Source organism: Anastrepha ludens, chromosome 4, assembly GCF_028408465.1.
Source record: "Anastrepha ludens isolate Willacy chromosome 4, idAnaLude1.1, whole genome shotgun sequence".
Lineage (NCBI taxonomy): Eukaryota > Metazoa > Arthropoda > Insecta > Diptera > Tephritidae > Anastrepha > Anastrepha ludens.
The window spans coordinates 18638043-18650171 of NC_071500.1; the positions used below are offsets into that span (position 1 = coordinate 18638043).

General features: G+C 39.1%; 2 protein-coding genes across 4 annotated transcripts in view; one reads left to right on the forward strand and one right to left on the reverse strand.

Annotated features, from left to right (window-relative positions):
- The first annotated feature begins 4191 nt into the window (after window positions 1-4191).
- Window positions 4192-9398, forward strand: LOC128860026 (uncharacterized). Its single transcript, XM_054097252.1, has 3 exons — window positions 4192-4731; window positions 8722-8918; window positions 8975-9398. The coding sequence occupies exons 1-3, from the start codon at window positions 4192-4194 to the stop codon at window positions 9321-9323; spliced, it is 1086 nt and encodes a 361-aa protein (XP_053953227.1). The 3' UTR covers window positions 9324-9398.
- Window positions 9394-12129, reverse strand: part of LOC128860025 (UTP--glucose-1-phosphate uridylyltransferase) — a 64748-nt gene continuing 62012 nt past the window's right edge. For all 3 annotated transcript variants that reach the window (XM_054097250.1, XM_054097251.1, XM_054097249.1), the window contains 2 exons: window positions 10215-10624; window positions 9394-10146 (listed from right to left, as the gene is read on the reverse strand). In XM_054097250.1, coding sequence (XP_053953225.1) covers window positions 10039-10146; window positions 10215-10624 — 518 coding nt within the window. In that variant the 3' untranslated portion in view covers window positions 9394-10038. The remainder of the gene's footprint in view (window positions 10147-10214; window positions 10625-12129) is intronic.

The following is a 12129-nucleotide window of genomic DNA, read 5'->3' on the forward strand; positions in this document are numbered from 1 at the left end:
CACGAGTGTCTGTAAGTAAATTTAAATTGAAATTACCTATTCTAAATAGACTTAAGTGCATCTTTATATGAAATACTTTACTTTACATGTGAATGTATTCGTATGTATGTATGTATATACGTACTTTTTTGTAATGAGGTAAACATCCTAATGAAGGAATTTGGTAAAATCATACAAAATAATGTGCCGGAACGACTTCCCGATGGACACTTAACAAAGTCGTAACCAATAGGAATGTACATACATACATAGGTGTACATTTGAAGAAAGAAGAAAATTAAAAAAAACATTTTAAATATAAAAATAAATTTATTCGATAACTTAAATTTTTTGGATTATTTCCATAGTTAGTATGTATTGAATGACCCAATTAAATTGCAATAACATCTTTAAAACTATTAAAAGCTTTAATCAAGTGAATTATACATGCGTGTACACATATATTATTATATATGTATATAACATTAACTATATTTACTTCTAAAATTTATATATACTTAGAAATTGTGTGCCATATGTGTGTATACTTGTGAAAATAAGTTTTTTCAGCATATAACCGATTGTTTGAATTGTTGAAATTGGCAAATTAAATCTGTTCGAATAAAAATCATATAACTCTATTAATTAATAAATACTTAAGTAAAAACGGAATGAAATATAGAAATGCTTAACAAATGGAATTAAAAACAATCGCCTATTGTAAGTATTCTTAGAACTTCCCAGAGGAGTGAGATAGCAGTTGCGTTCTTGTACGCGTTATAGTCCGGGAGCCAGGGGTCATTTTGACCTCATCATTTCATACCGACTGATTTTAATACTGAAGGCAGACGCCACTCAATAGATGACGAAACCAACCATTAGCTTGTCCAGTAGTGGTGGGTAAGTGCGTGGGATGCTGCGAAACGTGTCGAAAGAAAAATTGTTAACAACTCATTTAATACCGGCTGAAATTTTTTTTGTGTATTGTTGACATTTAGTAGAATAAAAAAAAATAGTCAGCTGCGCCGTAGAGGGGGGAAAATACGTCAGATGAACAGGCGAACATGTAAAATAAATTAAAAAGTGAAAATACTTTATGCCGATTGAAATTTGAATTCACATGATGCAAAAGCCATTCATTTTTTTCCACAATTATGGGAGTTTTTCGTATTGTTTCACGCAAACGGTGCATAACTTCAAGGTAATACACCATATTTACCGTACGACCTTGTAGTAAGAACTCCAGATGCACTACGCCCTGGCAATCGAAGAAAACAGTGAGCAAAACCTTGACATTTGATCGAACTTGGCGAGGTTTTTTTGGTCTTGGCTCTTCCATTGGGACGATTGGGATTTGGTTTTGATGTCATAACCATACGAGTATACCCATGATTCGTCACCAGTTAGGACCCTTCTAAGCAAATCAGGATCATCGTTGACGTTATTCAAGCGTTCTTGAGCGATGCCAATGCGACGTTGTTTTTGGTCAAAATTCAGCAATTTTAGAACGAACTTCGCTGCCACATGCTTCATGCCCAAAATTTCCGAAAAGATTGCATGTCATGAGCCAACCGCCGTGCAGACATCCTCAGCAACTTCTCTAATTGTGATTCGACTATTCTCTATAACAATTCTCTTCGCTTTTTCAACATTTTCATCGGTTGTTGATGTGCTTGGGCGTCCAGAGCGAGTGTCGCCAATCACATTTTCTCGACCTTCTGTGAAAAGCTTGTACCACTTGTAAACATTTTTTGGATTCAGAATAATTTCACTGCATGCCACTATCAGCATTTCAAGTGTTTTTGAGCATTTAATTCCATTTTTTACACAAAATTTGATACAACTTCTTTGATCCATTTTTTTCAATAGCAGAAAATCGCCGAACACGCAGAACACTCATCTTATTTACGCCACACACAAACAAACTAAAACCGTGAACAAATCTTCGAGACGAGTGTCCCAATATAAAAAAAAAAAAAAAAATAATCGAAAGTCGAATGAACGTAGCCCACGAAATTTGAAAATTCACCATATTTTTGAACACACCTCGTATGTATCATCATCATCATCATCATAGCATTACAGTTCGGGGTGAACCATTGTTTCCTTTAGTTTTCGCCTCCACAACGCTCGGCCATCAGGTTTTCGTTTGATATCAGATATGCCCATAACTCCAAAGTCTTCTTCAATGTCATCTCTCCATCGTTTTCTCGGCCGGGTATTTCTTGTCGCCTTGTGGATTTGTTTCGAAGGCCTTTTTAGAGTTCTTCCCTTGCTCATTCGTAAAATATGACTGTACCATCGAATATTTTGTGCTTTGATGTACCTGATTACATATGTAGACCTCCAAAATGTGTCTAACTCGTCGTTGTACCGAATGTGGTAAGTACCGTGTTCAAGTCGTCCAGGTCCATATATTTTTTTTTCAAAAAGTATCGCGAATTTTTTGTTTTTTCAAAAATTATTTATTTATTCATTACCCCATGAGATATTATGCACTTGTGCCAACGTTTTTTCCAATCTTCAAATCACTTCAAAAAATAATTTTTTTTTTATCTTGTTCAGCTCCTCCTTCGATGCCGTCTTTATCTCGTCAATCGTAGCGTAGAGTCGTCCTTTCATGGGCCTCTTCAGTTTCGGGAACAAGTAAAAGTCACAGGGGGACATCATTAGTTTGTTGTTTTTGGCCAAAAAGTCGCACACAAGCAACGATGTGTGAGCAGCCAATGTTTGTTCTTCCACAAATCCGGGCGTTTCTGGCGGATTGCTTCGCGCATATTGCGCATAACTTACAGGTATGGATCGTTTTACCCTGTGGCAAGAACTCATAATGCACAACGCCCCTGCAATCGAAGAAAACGGTAAGCAAAACGTTTACATTCGGCCGAACTTGGCGCGCTTTTTTCGGTCTTGGCTCGTGCGGCAGCTTCCATTGAGAAGACGTGCTTTGGTTTCCACGTCATAACCACAAACGCACGATTCGTCACCAGTTATGACCCTATGGAACAGAGTCCAAGACCTCATTAGTAATGTCTATGCGATATTGCTTGTGGTCGAAATTGAGCAGTTTTGGTACGAATTTTGCGGCGACCAGTATCATGACCAAATCATTGAAAAAAATCGAATGGCACGAGCCAATCGATATGTCTAGGTCTTCAGCAAATTCTTCGACGATTCGACGGTGATTCGACGATTGGCCAATACCATTTTCTTCACTTCAGCAATTTTTTCGTCTGTTGTTGAAGTGCTCGGGCGTCCGGCACGCTTTTCGTCGTTCACATTTTCTCAGCCTTCTGAGAACATTTTGTACCACCGATAAACGTTGTTTTGGTCCAAAGTAGCTTCTCCGTCTCTTTTTGAATAGGTAAAAATCGAAGACGAGCCGGAACACGTGCAAGCAAAGCAGCTGCAACAATTAAGTGAACATTCAAAATTTCCGAACTCGTCGGCATGAGTGAGGGACATGAGTGTATAATTGGCGCGTACACCCTTTTGGGTGTTTGGTCGAGCTCCTCCTCCTATTTGTGGTGTGCGTCTTTATGTTGTTCCACAAATGGAGGGACCTACAGTTTCAAGCCGACTCTGAACGGCAGCTATTTTTATGATTAACTTTTTCATGGCAGAAATACACTTGAAGGTTTGCCATTGCCTGCCGAGGGGCGGCTGCTACTAGAAAAATGTTTTTATTAATTTTGGTTTCAACGAGATTCGAACCAACGTTGTCTCTGTGAATTCCGAATGGTAATCACGCACCAACCCATTCGGCTACGGCGGCCGCCAACATATCGCCACAAAAAAATCGAAATTCGAATATACGTAACCTGCGAAAATTCAAAATTCGCGATACTTTTTGAACTCACCTCGTATGTACTACAATATTATTCTCGTATATTACTTGAAGCACATAAGCATTCCCTACATTTTCGTTTACGTTTCAAAATTGACATCTGAAATATGCATTTATAAATTTTAAAAACGAATTCGCTTCAAAATTGGTGAGCCTCCACTTCTTCTATTTTTTAATTAATAACTTTCGAATTGAAATTTTCGTGTGTGTTTGTTTTACTGTTTGTATTTGTATATACGAGTATGTGTATTTAAATGCGAGTGTGGCTAAGCATATCGAGAATCCCGTTCTTCGCATGCAACAACAAATCCAAATAAGCACAAAATTATTTCATTAAAACAATTCTTTTCTGTCACCACTTTGGTATGCCAAAATTCAAGTGCACATCCGGCAGCAATAAAGGCGATGAACCAATCGTAAAGATACCCCGTCGTAGTTTAAAAGTGCGGCAACGGGAGGAAAACTGGAATCCGCCACTCAATCTTTGTGATCTACCAATCGAGCTGCTCGAGAAGATCATTGGTTATATAAACATATGGCATCATAATCGCATCCGCGGCACTTCGAAGCGCTTGCGCGACGTCAACGATGCCTTCGTAATGCACGAATACAAGAAAGCATTGCATAAGTCAATGCTTGTCAATCCGAAAAGTTACGAGTGCGCTGCATTACAGACCATCGAGCTGGCGACGGAGGTCTACGTGAAGTCGGGCTATGAATCCACCTTCTGCGGTTGCATATTGCCAATGTTACGTAGCTCGTACAAAGATCCGTTCTGTCCGCAGGTTTTGCAAATCAATACATTTCTGCTGCATTTCTACGATATGGTCGATGAGTTGATTGGTGATCGACGATCGCAACACGCAAGGTTGCTGTACAATTTGACATTGATGCGATTCTTTAAGGTAAATAAAAGCTGAGCGTTATTTTGAAAGTTTTTTATTGTAGTACGTTGAAAAACCGCTTTGGCACAGAAATGTGACTTTTGGAGGTTTAAAGCAAATGCTCAGTTAGCACTTCTCGAGGTAATTGGAGTTCTGAAACGGAGGGGCAGTGTGTTATAGAATATCTTCCATGTACAGATATCATAGCTAGAACCAGGCATTTTCAGACCCAAGGTTAGACTAGGTTTTTGTGCCAGTCGGCTTAGAGTAGCCAAACTCACTTGTGGTACCACTGTGTAACACGGGAACCTTACTGTTAGTTTTCATGGAACCAGTTAGGTTTTCCTATGAAGCGTAGAATATGTTTTATCCTAAGACGGAATAGTGCTATAAGAGAGTCAAAATGGTATTTTCCCAACAACCTTGCTCTACTCCTAGCTAAGGCTGTATAACTACAAAGGAAGTCTTCTACTGTTTCTTCCTCTTCTCCGTCTCCCCAACTTCTGCAGTAATATGAGAAAATGCTGCTAGTCTAGAAGAGTGCCTACCTAACAGCCAATGACCGGTGACACAAGTCACAACCTTCGAGATGTTCTCTCTTGAGAGGTTAAGCAACTCTGCTAATCTTCTCCTATCTATTTGCGACCAAATCAGCCTGGTGGTAATACACATATTTTCTTCTCTCCATGACCTATTGGTCTCCTGAAGAATATTATTTTGTATCCTTAATTTGCAAGTTGCTATGGGAATTCCAATGTTGCCTCTGTTTTCAAGAAGTGGAAGATTAGTACCCTTTCTGGCTAGCTCATCGGCCCTGCAATTCCCTTCAATATCTCTATGTCCCGGAACCCATATAAGGTTGTCCTTGAAGACGGTGCTTATATTATTTAGAGCTGCCAGCCATTCCTGAGCAATCTTTGATCTTAGTACAAGTATAACTGCCTCCATTGCTTTGATGGCCGCCTGGCTGTCCGAGAAGATATTAATCGTAGTTCTTGTTAAGCTACACAGTTACCTCCTTTATGGCTAAGACTTCTGCCTGATATACGCTACAGTCATCCGGAAGTCGGACCATTAAATCTAATTCTAATTCTTTTGAGAAAACTCCATAGCCTACTTTATTTTCTAGCTTGGATCCATCCGTGTAGAAATTTATTTCCCTTCTTCTCAATGGTCTTTGAGCCACTCTCTTCTTGACGGGATGTTAGTCTTAAAAAGCCTATCGAAGGTGGGTTTCGGGAAAGAGTAGTCGATTTCTTGGTTATAACTACTCGTAGTATGAATTCAGACCCAAATGAAGGCTAAATGGCGGTGAAATCCGAATCATAAATCAGGATGTAGGATCATAATGTAGGATCAGCTACACGAAATATTCATATAGATCCAGCTAAGGTCGAGCATTCGCGTAAAATGGGTTGGCCGCTGATGTATCGTGTGAGCAATTTTAAGTCGGTCCCACTCAACTGGTTTACAATATTCCGCAATTGCCGGCTACCCAAAACAGCATTACCATTCTTCGTCGCCAGAAGTTGAAGACTGTTATAAAACACTGTTATAAAATCCCCATACTTACTAGAATGAGAAAATCTGGATAAATTCTTCATAGGGGCTAATTCTCCGCAGGGCTAATGTGGGTATCCATTACCGCATGCTAAGCGATTTAACTCTGAAGGGCAGGAGCTTACTCTACCATGCCGATCGGAGTTGGGCTAGGATTGACCTTACATTTTCAGTGAGTGCCGGCAGTAAAAGATGGCGATGGTCACAGGAGACACAGAATTCTGGGCTCGTGGAAGAAGACTTACAAAAGCTTCCCCCTAAGGAGCTGGTTCGATTCCTCGCAATACTAAATAATTAAGCACTTAGGGGCGCATAATAAATCAATCAGGTCGCAGTGCATAAAGGCCTTAGCCTAGTCCGTGTAGCCATTACCATTACGAAGAGATGGGTGGTCTCTGGTGCGGCCATTCTTTACATAATTGACTTGACAGGCTGTATTCCGAATGAGTAAAAATGTAACCTGATACTCGTAAAATATTCAGCTCGAGGTCTTCGTTTGAGATGGGTGGTGTTTGGTCTCCGTTTACGGCACTCACGGATCATTTAATTGTTCTACAATGAATATCTTTTAGACCATCGGGTGCAGCGGTTCTCAAGGATTTTCCAGAACTTCGTCATTATAATAGATCTAACGGGAGATTTTTTTTCAGCAGATGGTTGCCGAGGTGGTCATTTGTAGTAGTAGCCCAAAAGAAACTGTTTACAGCTGCTTAACGGCGAGTATAAAGTCCTTGTTATGTAGGTAGCTCAGACGACATCAGAGAACATGGCATGGATGTCCTTCGTGCGAGATTTTAACAGGTCTGTAGCTTCATTCACTGTTTTCTATTACCCGAAGACCAAATTGGAGCCGTTCTCTTGACAGTCGGTTCTATGTTAACAGAGCGGCCCAGATTTACTTTGTCCGGCCAAGGGCTCTCACAAATACAACAGGGCTTACAACAACAACAAATATGCAGGGCTGAGTAGGTAGCTTTTAAATTTTAAAAGTAAGCCGTCAAGGTGGCCGCCGCAGTCGAATGGGTTGGCGCGTGACTACCATCGGGGCCATTCGGGTGTGTGTAGGTTCAAGTCTCCGTGCATGGAACAGCACAGTATAGGAAAAGTTTTTTCGAATAGCAGTCGACCCTCGGCAGACAATGGAAAACCTTCGGAGGGCATTCCTGCCGTGAAAAACTTCCTCATAAAAACCATTTGGCGTGCGGAGTCGGCTTAAAACTGTAGGTCTCTCCATTTATGAAACAACATCAAGCTGCACACCCCAAATAGGAAGAGGAGCTCGACCAAACATCTAAAAAAAGTGTACACGCCAATTATTTATTTAATTTTAAGTCGACAATACTTTTTCTGGACTCCATTATCGAACAGTCTTCAACATACGAGCCGATTCCCTCCTTCGCGGCGCAGTCCTGCGATAAGTTCTGTTACAAGTTAGGCCAGTTATAGATATGAAATTGTAGTACTTTCTTAATAAAATTAGTTTTATGTAATCAAGTAAATACTAAGCAAAAAATTTAATTTTCATTCGAAATGGTCACCATTTGCTTTTACACAAGCCATCAAATGATTATGCCATTCAGCTATTGCAGCACGCATGGCTTCAATTGATATTGATGTCGCTGCTGCTCGAACCAAAGATTGTTTGAGACCCTCCAAATATCTGTGAGGCCTTCGGCAGGTAATATTCTCCATTTCTTACCAGAAACTGTTGTCTAATGGATTTAGATTTGGACTTCCAGACGGACAATCTACTGCGGGCATGAGCCCAGGAATATTGTTTTTAGCTACTGCTGAGTGGTTTCGGCCTTACGGGTTGGAGCAGAATCTTCCTGGAAAATCCAACGCTCTCCATTGAAGAGAGTACTGCTCAACTGCTGCACCACGCCTTCTAAGACATCCTCCTGGTACAATTTTGCCCCGGTCTTAACCACTTTTTCACAGAAATGAAGAGATTTAACGCCTTTACAAGGGCACGCTGAACCCTTGGAATAACATTTTTTGCGTGTTTAGAAGTTTTAGCATAGATTTTGTCGTTTTGCTTATTAAAAACTTTTTCAAATGTGAAAATTTTCTCATCTGTGAAAAGAATGTTTTCATGACCGTTAACCGCGTGCCACCGAAGAAGCTACTTGCATCTGTCGAGTCTAATTTTCTTCAAGCGCGTTGTCGAAAGACGACCAGTTGAGCGACGGAATGCTTTCATGTGGAGATCATTTCTAATTAGTCTTGACATGGATCTGGTCGATATATTCATTTCCCTCGACATGATTTTCTGCTTTCTAAGAGGGAACTATGGAACTTTGTTCTGCGAATTTATTCACGCCATATGTATTGTAAAATTTGTCACAGAATTTATGGCAAGATTAGGTATACTTGACTTTGTACTTCTGGGCTAGTCTTACCTGTAATTACCTTAACACTCCCTCATCGTATTATTTTCTTAATTTACAGAAATTCGGCAAGTCTACCCACATCTCTTCGACCGCAATGCCACTTCATTGTCGCATTGTCGTTGAGCTGAAAGGTCCTTGGCTGGGCATGCTGTGGACATCGAAAACGCGTTCGCGCGATCAACCAGAGAAACGTGGCAACTTACTGGTTATACTTTCCGAAATGTTAATGGCCAGCATTACGGGCAAAGCTTTTAAGTGAGTTTAATGAGAAGTCTTAAGTTAAATAAGAAATTACTTATTTTACGCCTTAGACGGGTGTGGGAGTGCCTCAACGAGATTTATGTGTTCGGCAACGATACGAGCAATAGTAAACGCGTACCCAAAACACTTTTCACATTTACCGTGCATGGTTCAAAGAAGATTTGCTCACTATTTCGTACTTGCCTCGAAGAAGAACCCAGTGATTTTGTTTGGCTATCGAAATGGCCACGCGATCAATTCACCGTCAATTTGGATATCACTTGCAAGGAAGCAATGAAATGGGGTTGCTCCAAGTCGCAGCACATGGAGTTCGGCCCGTTCGCAGAGCCACTATTCAGCGAAGAGGAAGAGTTTATGGATGACTGTAGTTCGGGTAAAACTTTATTGGATGTGGAATGATTAAATGCTTTTTGGATTTTCAGTAGCCAAAACTATGATTAAAATTACTAAAAATATAAAAGGATGTACATTCAATTTTTGTATATTTATTTTATTTTTAAAATTGCTCAACAATCTCATTTTAGGCATGCATACATAATATACATATAATGTACATATGTTCCCTCGATTAGTTTGGATTTTATCACGCTAAACCTACGCGAGTAAAACAATTTTAATTACAAAAAATTACACTTTGGGTTTACAAAATAAAATTTGGCAAAATAACTCTATAAATGGCTACAATTGGAAAAACTTAAATCACACAAATCGGGAGTGGCAAAGCCGCCTTTAGAAAACGGCAAGATAGATAATGAAATAAATTCGTATGGTTATTTTGTATACATATAAACCATTTGAAACTCTTAATTGCACTTAAAATAAAATAATTTTCACATTTTCTCCTCTAATCACTACATGTAACGATTCAACATTTTCAAACAACTAATGGGCTTCTTGCGCACATAATGGGCATGGCTTGCAAAATTACTTTATAAAATTCTTTCTGCTAGATACTTTAGTTATTTTTCTTTTTGTTTTGTTTTATCCCGAATTTTTTGTCTTATAAAAATATGCAACTGACTACTACATACTATACGTATTAATTCCTGATATTTTTCATATAGAAGTCTTTGCGTTTTTTGGACAGCATCGGCGATCGTGCAACGCAACGTTTTTAATGATCCAATATACGCATATTGCCGGACACAATTTTATTGTCTAGGATGGCACCAGCTGGTATATCAATACGATCGCCATGGTTAGCAATAATAATAACAGTACCCTGCAAAGGAAAATTGTGTGGAAATGTTAAAATAATAAACTACGAATGGAAAGAACTTCAAAGCCTACCCTAAGCGAGACGCCACGTCCAAATGTCACATCACCGGATACCGTCAAGTGATCAAGCTCAATGATATCGGGTATGTTGGCGAAACGACCGAGGAACTCTTTCACCTTGGAGAAGTGATTTTCACCCAATTTTACGAGCGGTGTGGTGGGGAACATGCGCTGTGGTGACATGGCCAGACTGCCATTTTTCAAGTGATACAAATTCGACATGACTAACAACAAATCAGAAGTCTTTTTCACAGGTAAGAAACGTGAACGTGGCACATTGATGCCGATCGCCCCATCAAAACATTTCATAGCAGCACCAACGGCTGTTTCCAGTTGCACAACGCGCACACCATTCTCCATTGTTTTGTTGTTTACAATAATTTCCATGTTAAGTGTGCGTTCGCGCAGCACACGATCGATAGCTGTAGCGAAATGAAGAGAGAAAGAGAGGGAGAGAGAAAGCAAATATTTAATTAACACATTTGTAAAAGTATTACAGCATTTTAGGCGCATTTTGATTGTTTTACTAATTTCATCCATTGGAAAAAATTTCACCTATTGGTTGGGAAAAACAGAAAACCATTAATTTTGCGTAAAAGTTTTGCGCAAACGGTTTAAAGCTGTTTTATTGTCGATCTTTAGCTCCTGGGCGATGCTACGACAACTAATATGCCGGTTAACTGCGATTTCTGTGATTTTATCGACATTTTCTTTAACATAAAAAATGCCTGAACGGAATCGACGAAACCAAAATTACAATTATTAAAATCGGCACCATAAATACAATTCACAATTTCAGCGGCGTTGCGCATTTTCGCATTTATCAAACAAAAAAAAAAAAAACTATAAAAAGTACAGAATTTTCTCTTTGTGGACTTGCATTGTTAACACTCTGTAATTCACAACTGAATCGAACAAAAAAACAAAAGCAAACGAATTTTTATTAGCGTGAAATATCATCTTGACAACGAGCATAAACTTTAAATTGATCGATCGTTTGATCGATACTTTACGAGATAACGATCACTACAGCCAACTACTGGGAATATAATGGATTCCTCTTCCCCTATTAAGGCGGGTCGACTTAAAAATCGCTAATTGCTCTGTGAAAATCGTATTCTAGGGATCAAAATAAGAAACTTTGCCGAAGGAACCATACCTCTAAAACGAATTCTGATATCCCCCAATTTGGGTCGAACGAAAAATCCCACTTTGACCCATTTAGAGTGCTCCAATCGAGTCCAAATGTATGACCGACCCCCACTAACTTTGGACGGCCGATCCACCCATGCCAGTGGCACACCCCCTGGAACTCCCCTGGGGGGTTCCCCATACAATCATTTCAAAATATCACCATTTTTGGCCTTTACATGAGAAAAGAAACTAAAAAGTTCGACCCAAATTGGGGGACATCAGAATTCGTTTTAGAGGTATGGTTCCTTCGGCAAAGTTTCTTATTTTGATCCCTAGAATATGATTTTCACAGAGCAATGGGCGATTTTTTTGCCTCCCCAAAAATCGACCCGGCCTATATATATGTATATATACATATATATGTAGTTGTATTATAAAAAATATAATCAAGTCAAATTAAAATAGTTTGGACAAACACATCGCATGGTTTTGGTTTCCAAAATATAGATACTGCGTTTTTTTCCGAAAAAAAAACTCCATTTATACTAAAAATGGTTTTTTTGCTACCTAAATTTTGGAATGCCCAGAAATAGTAAAAGTAGTCGTTGGCCTAAGCTGTTTGTACTCTATTTTAATAAATTTAAATAATGTACTCTAGTTTCATAAATAATAATAATAATAATAGCATAAATTTATCAAGCGTTGATACAAAGCGATGTAAGCTAACAGCGACTAGTCCATGGAAACACATTATAAAAATGCTTACACATATACTTATGTGAGGTGTGTTCAA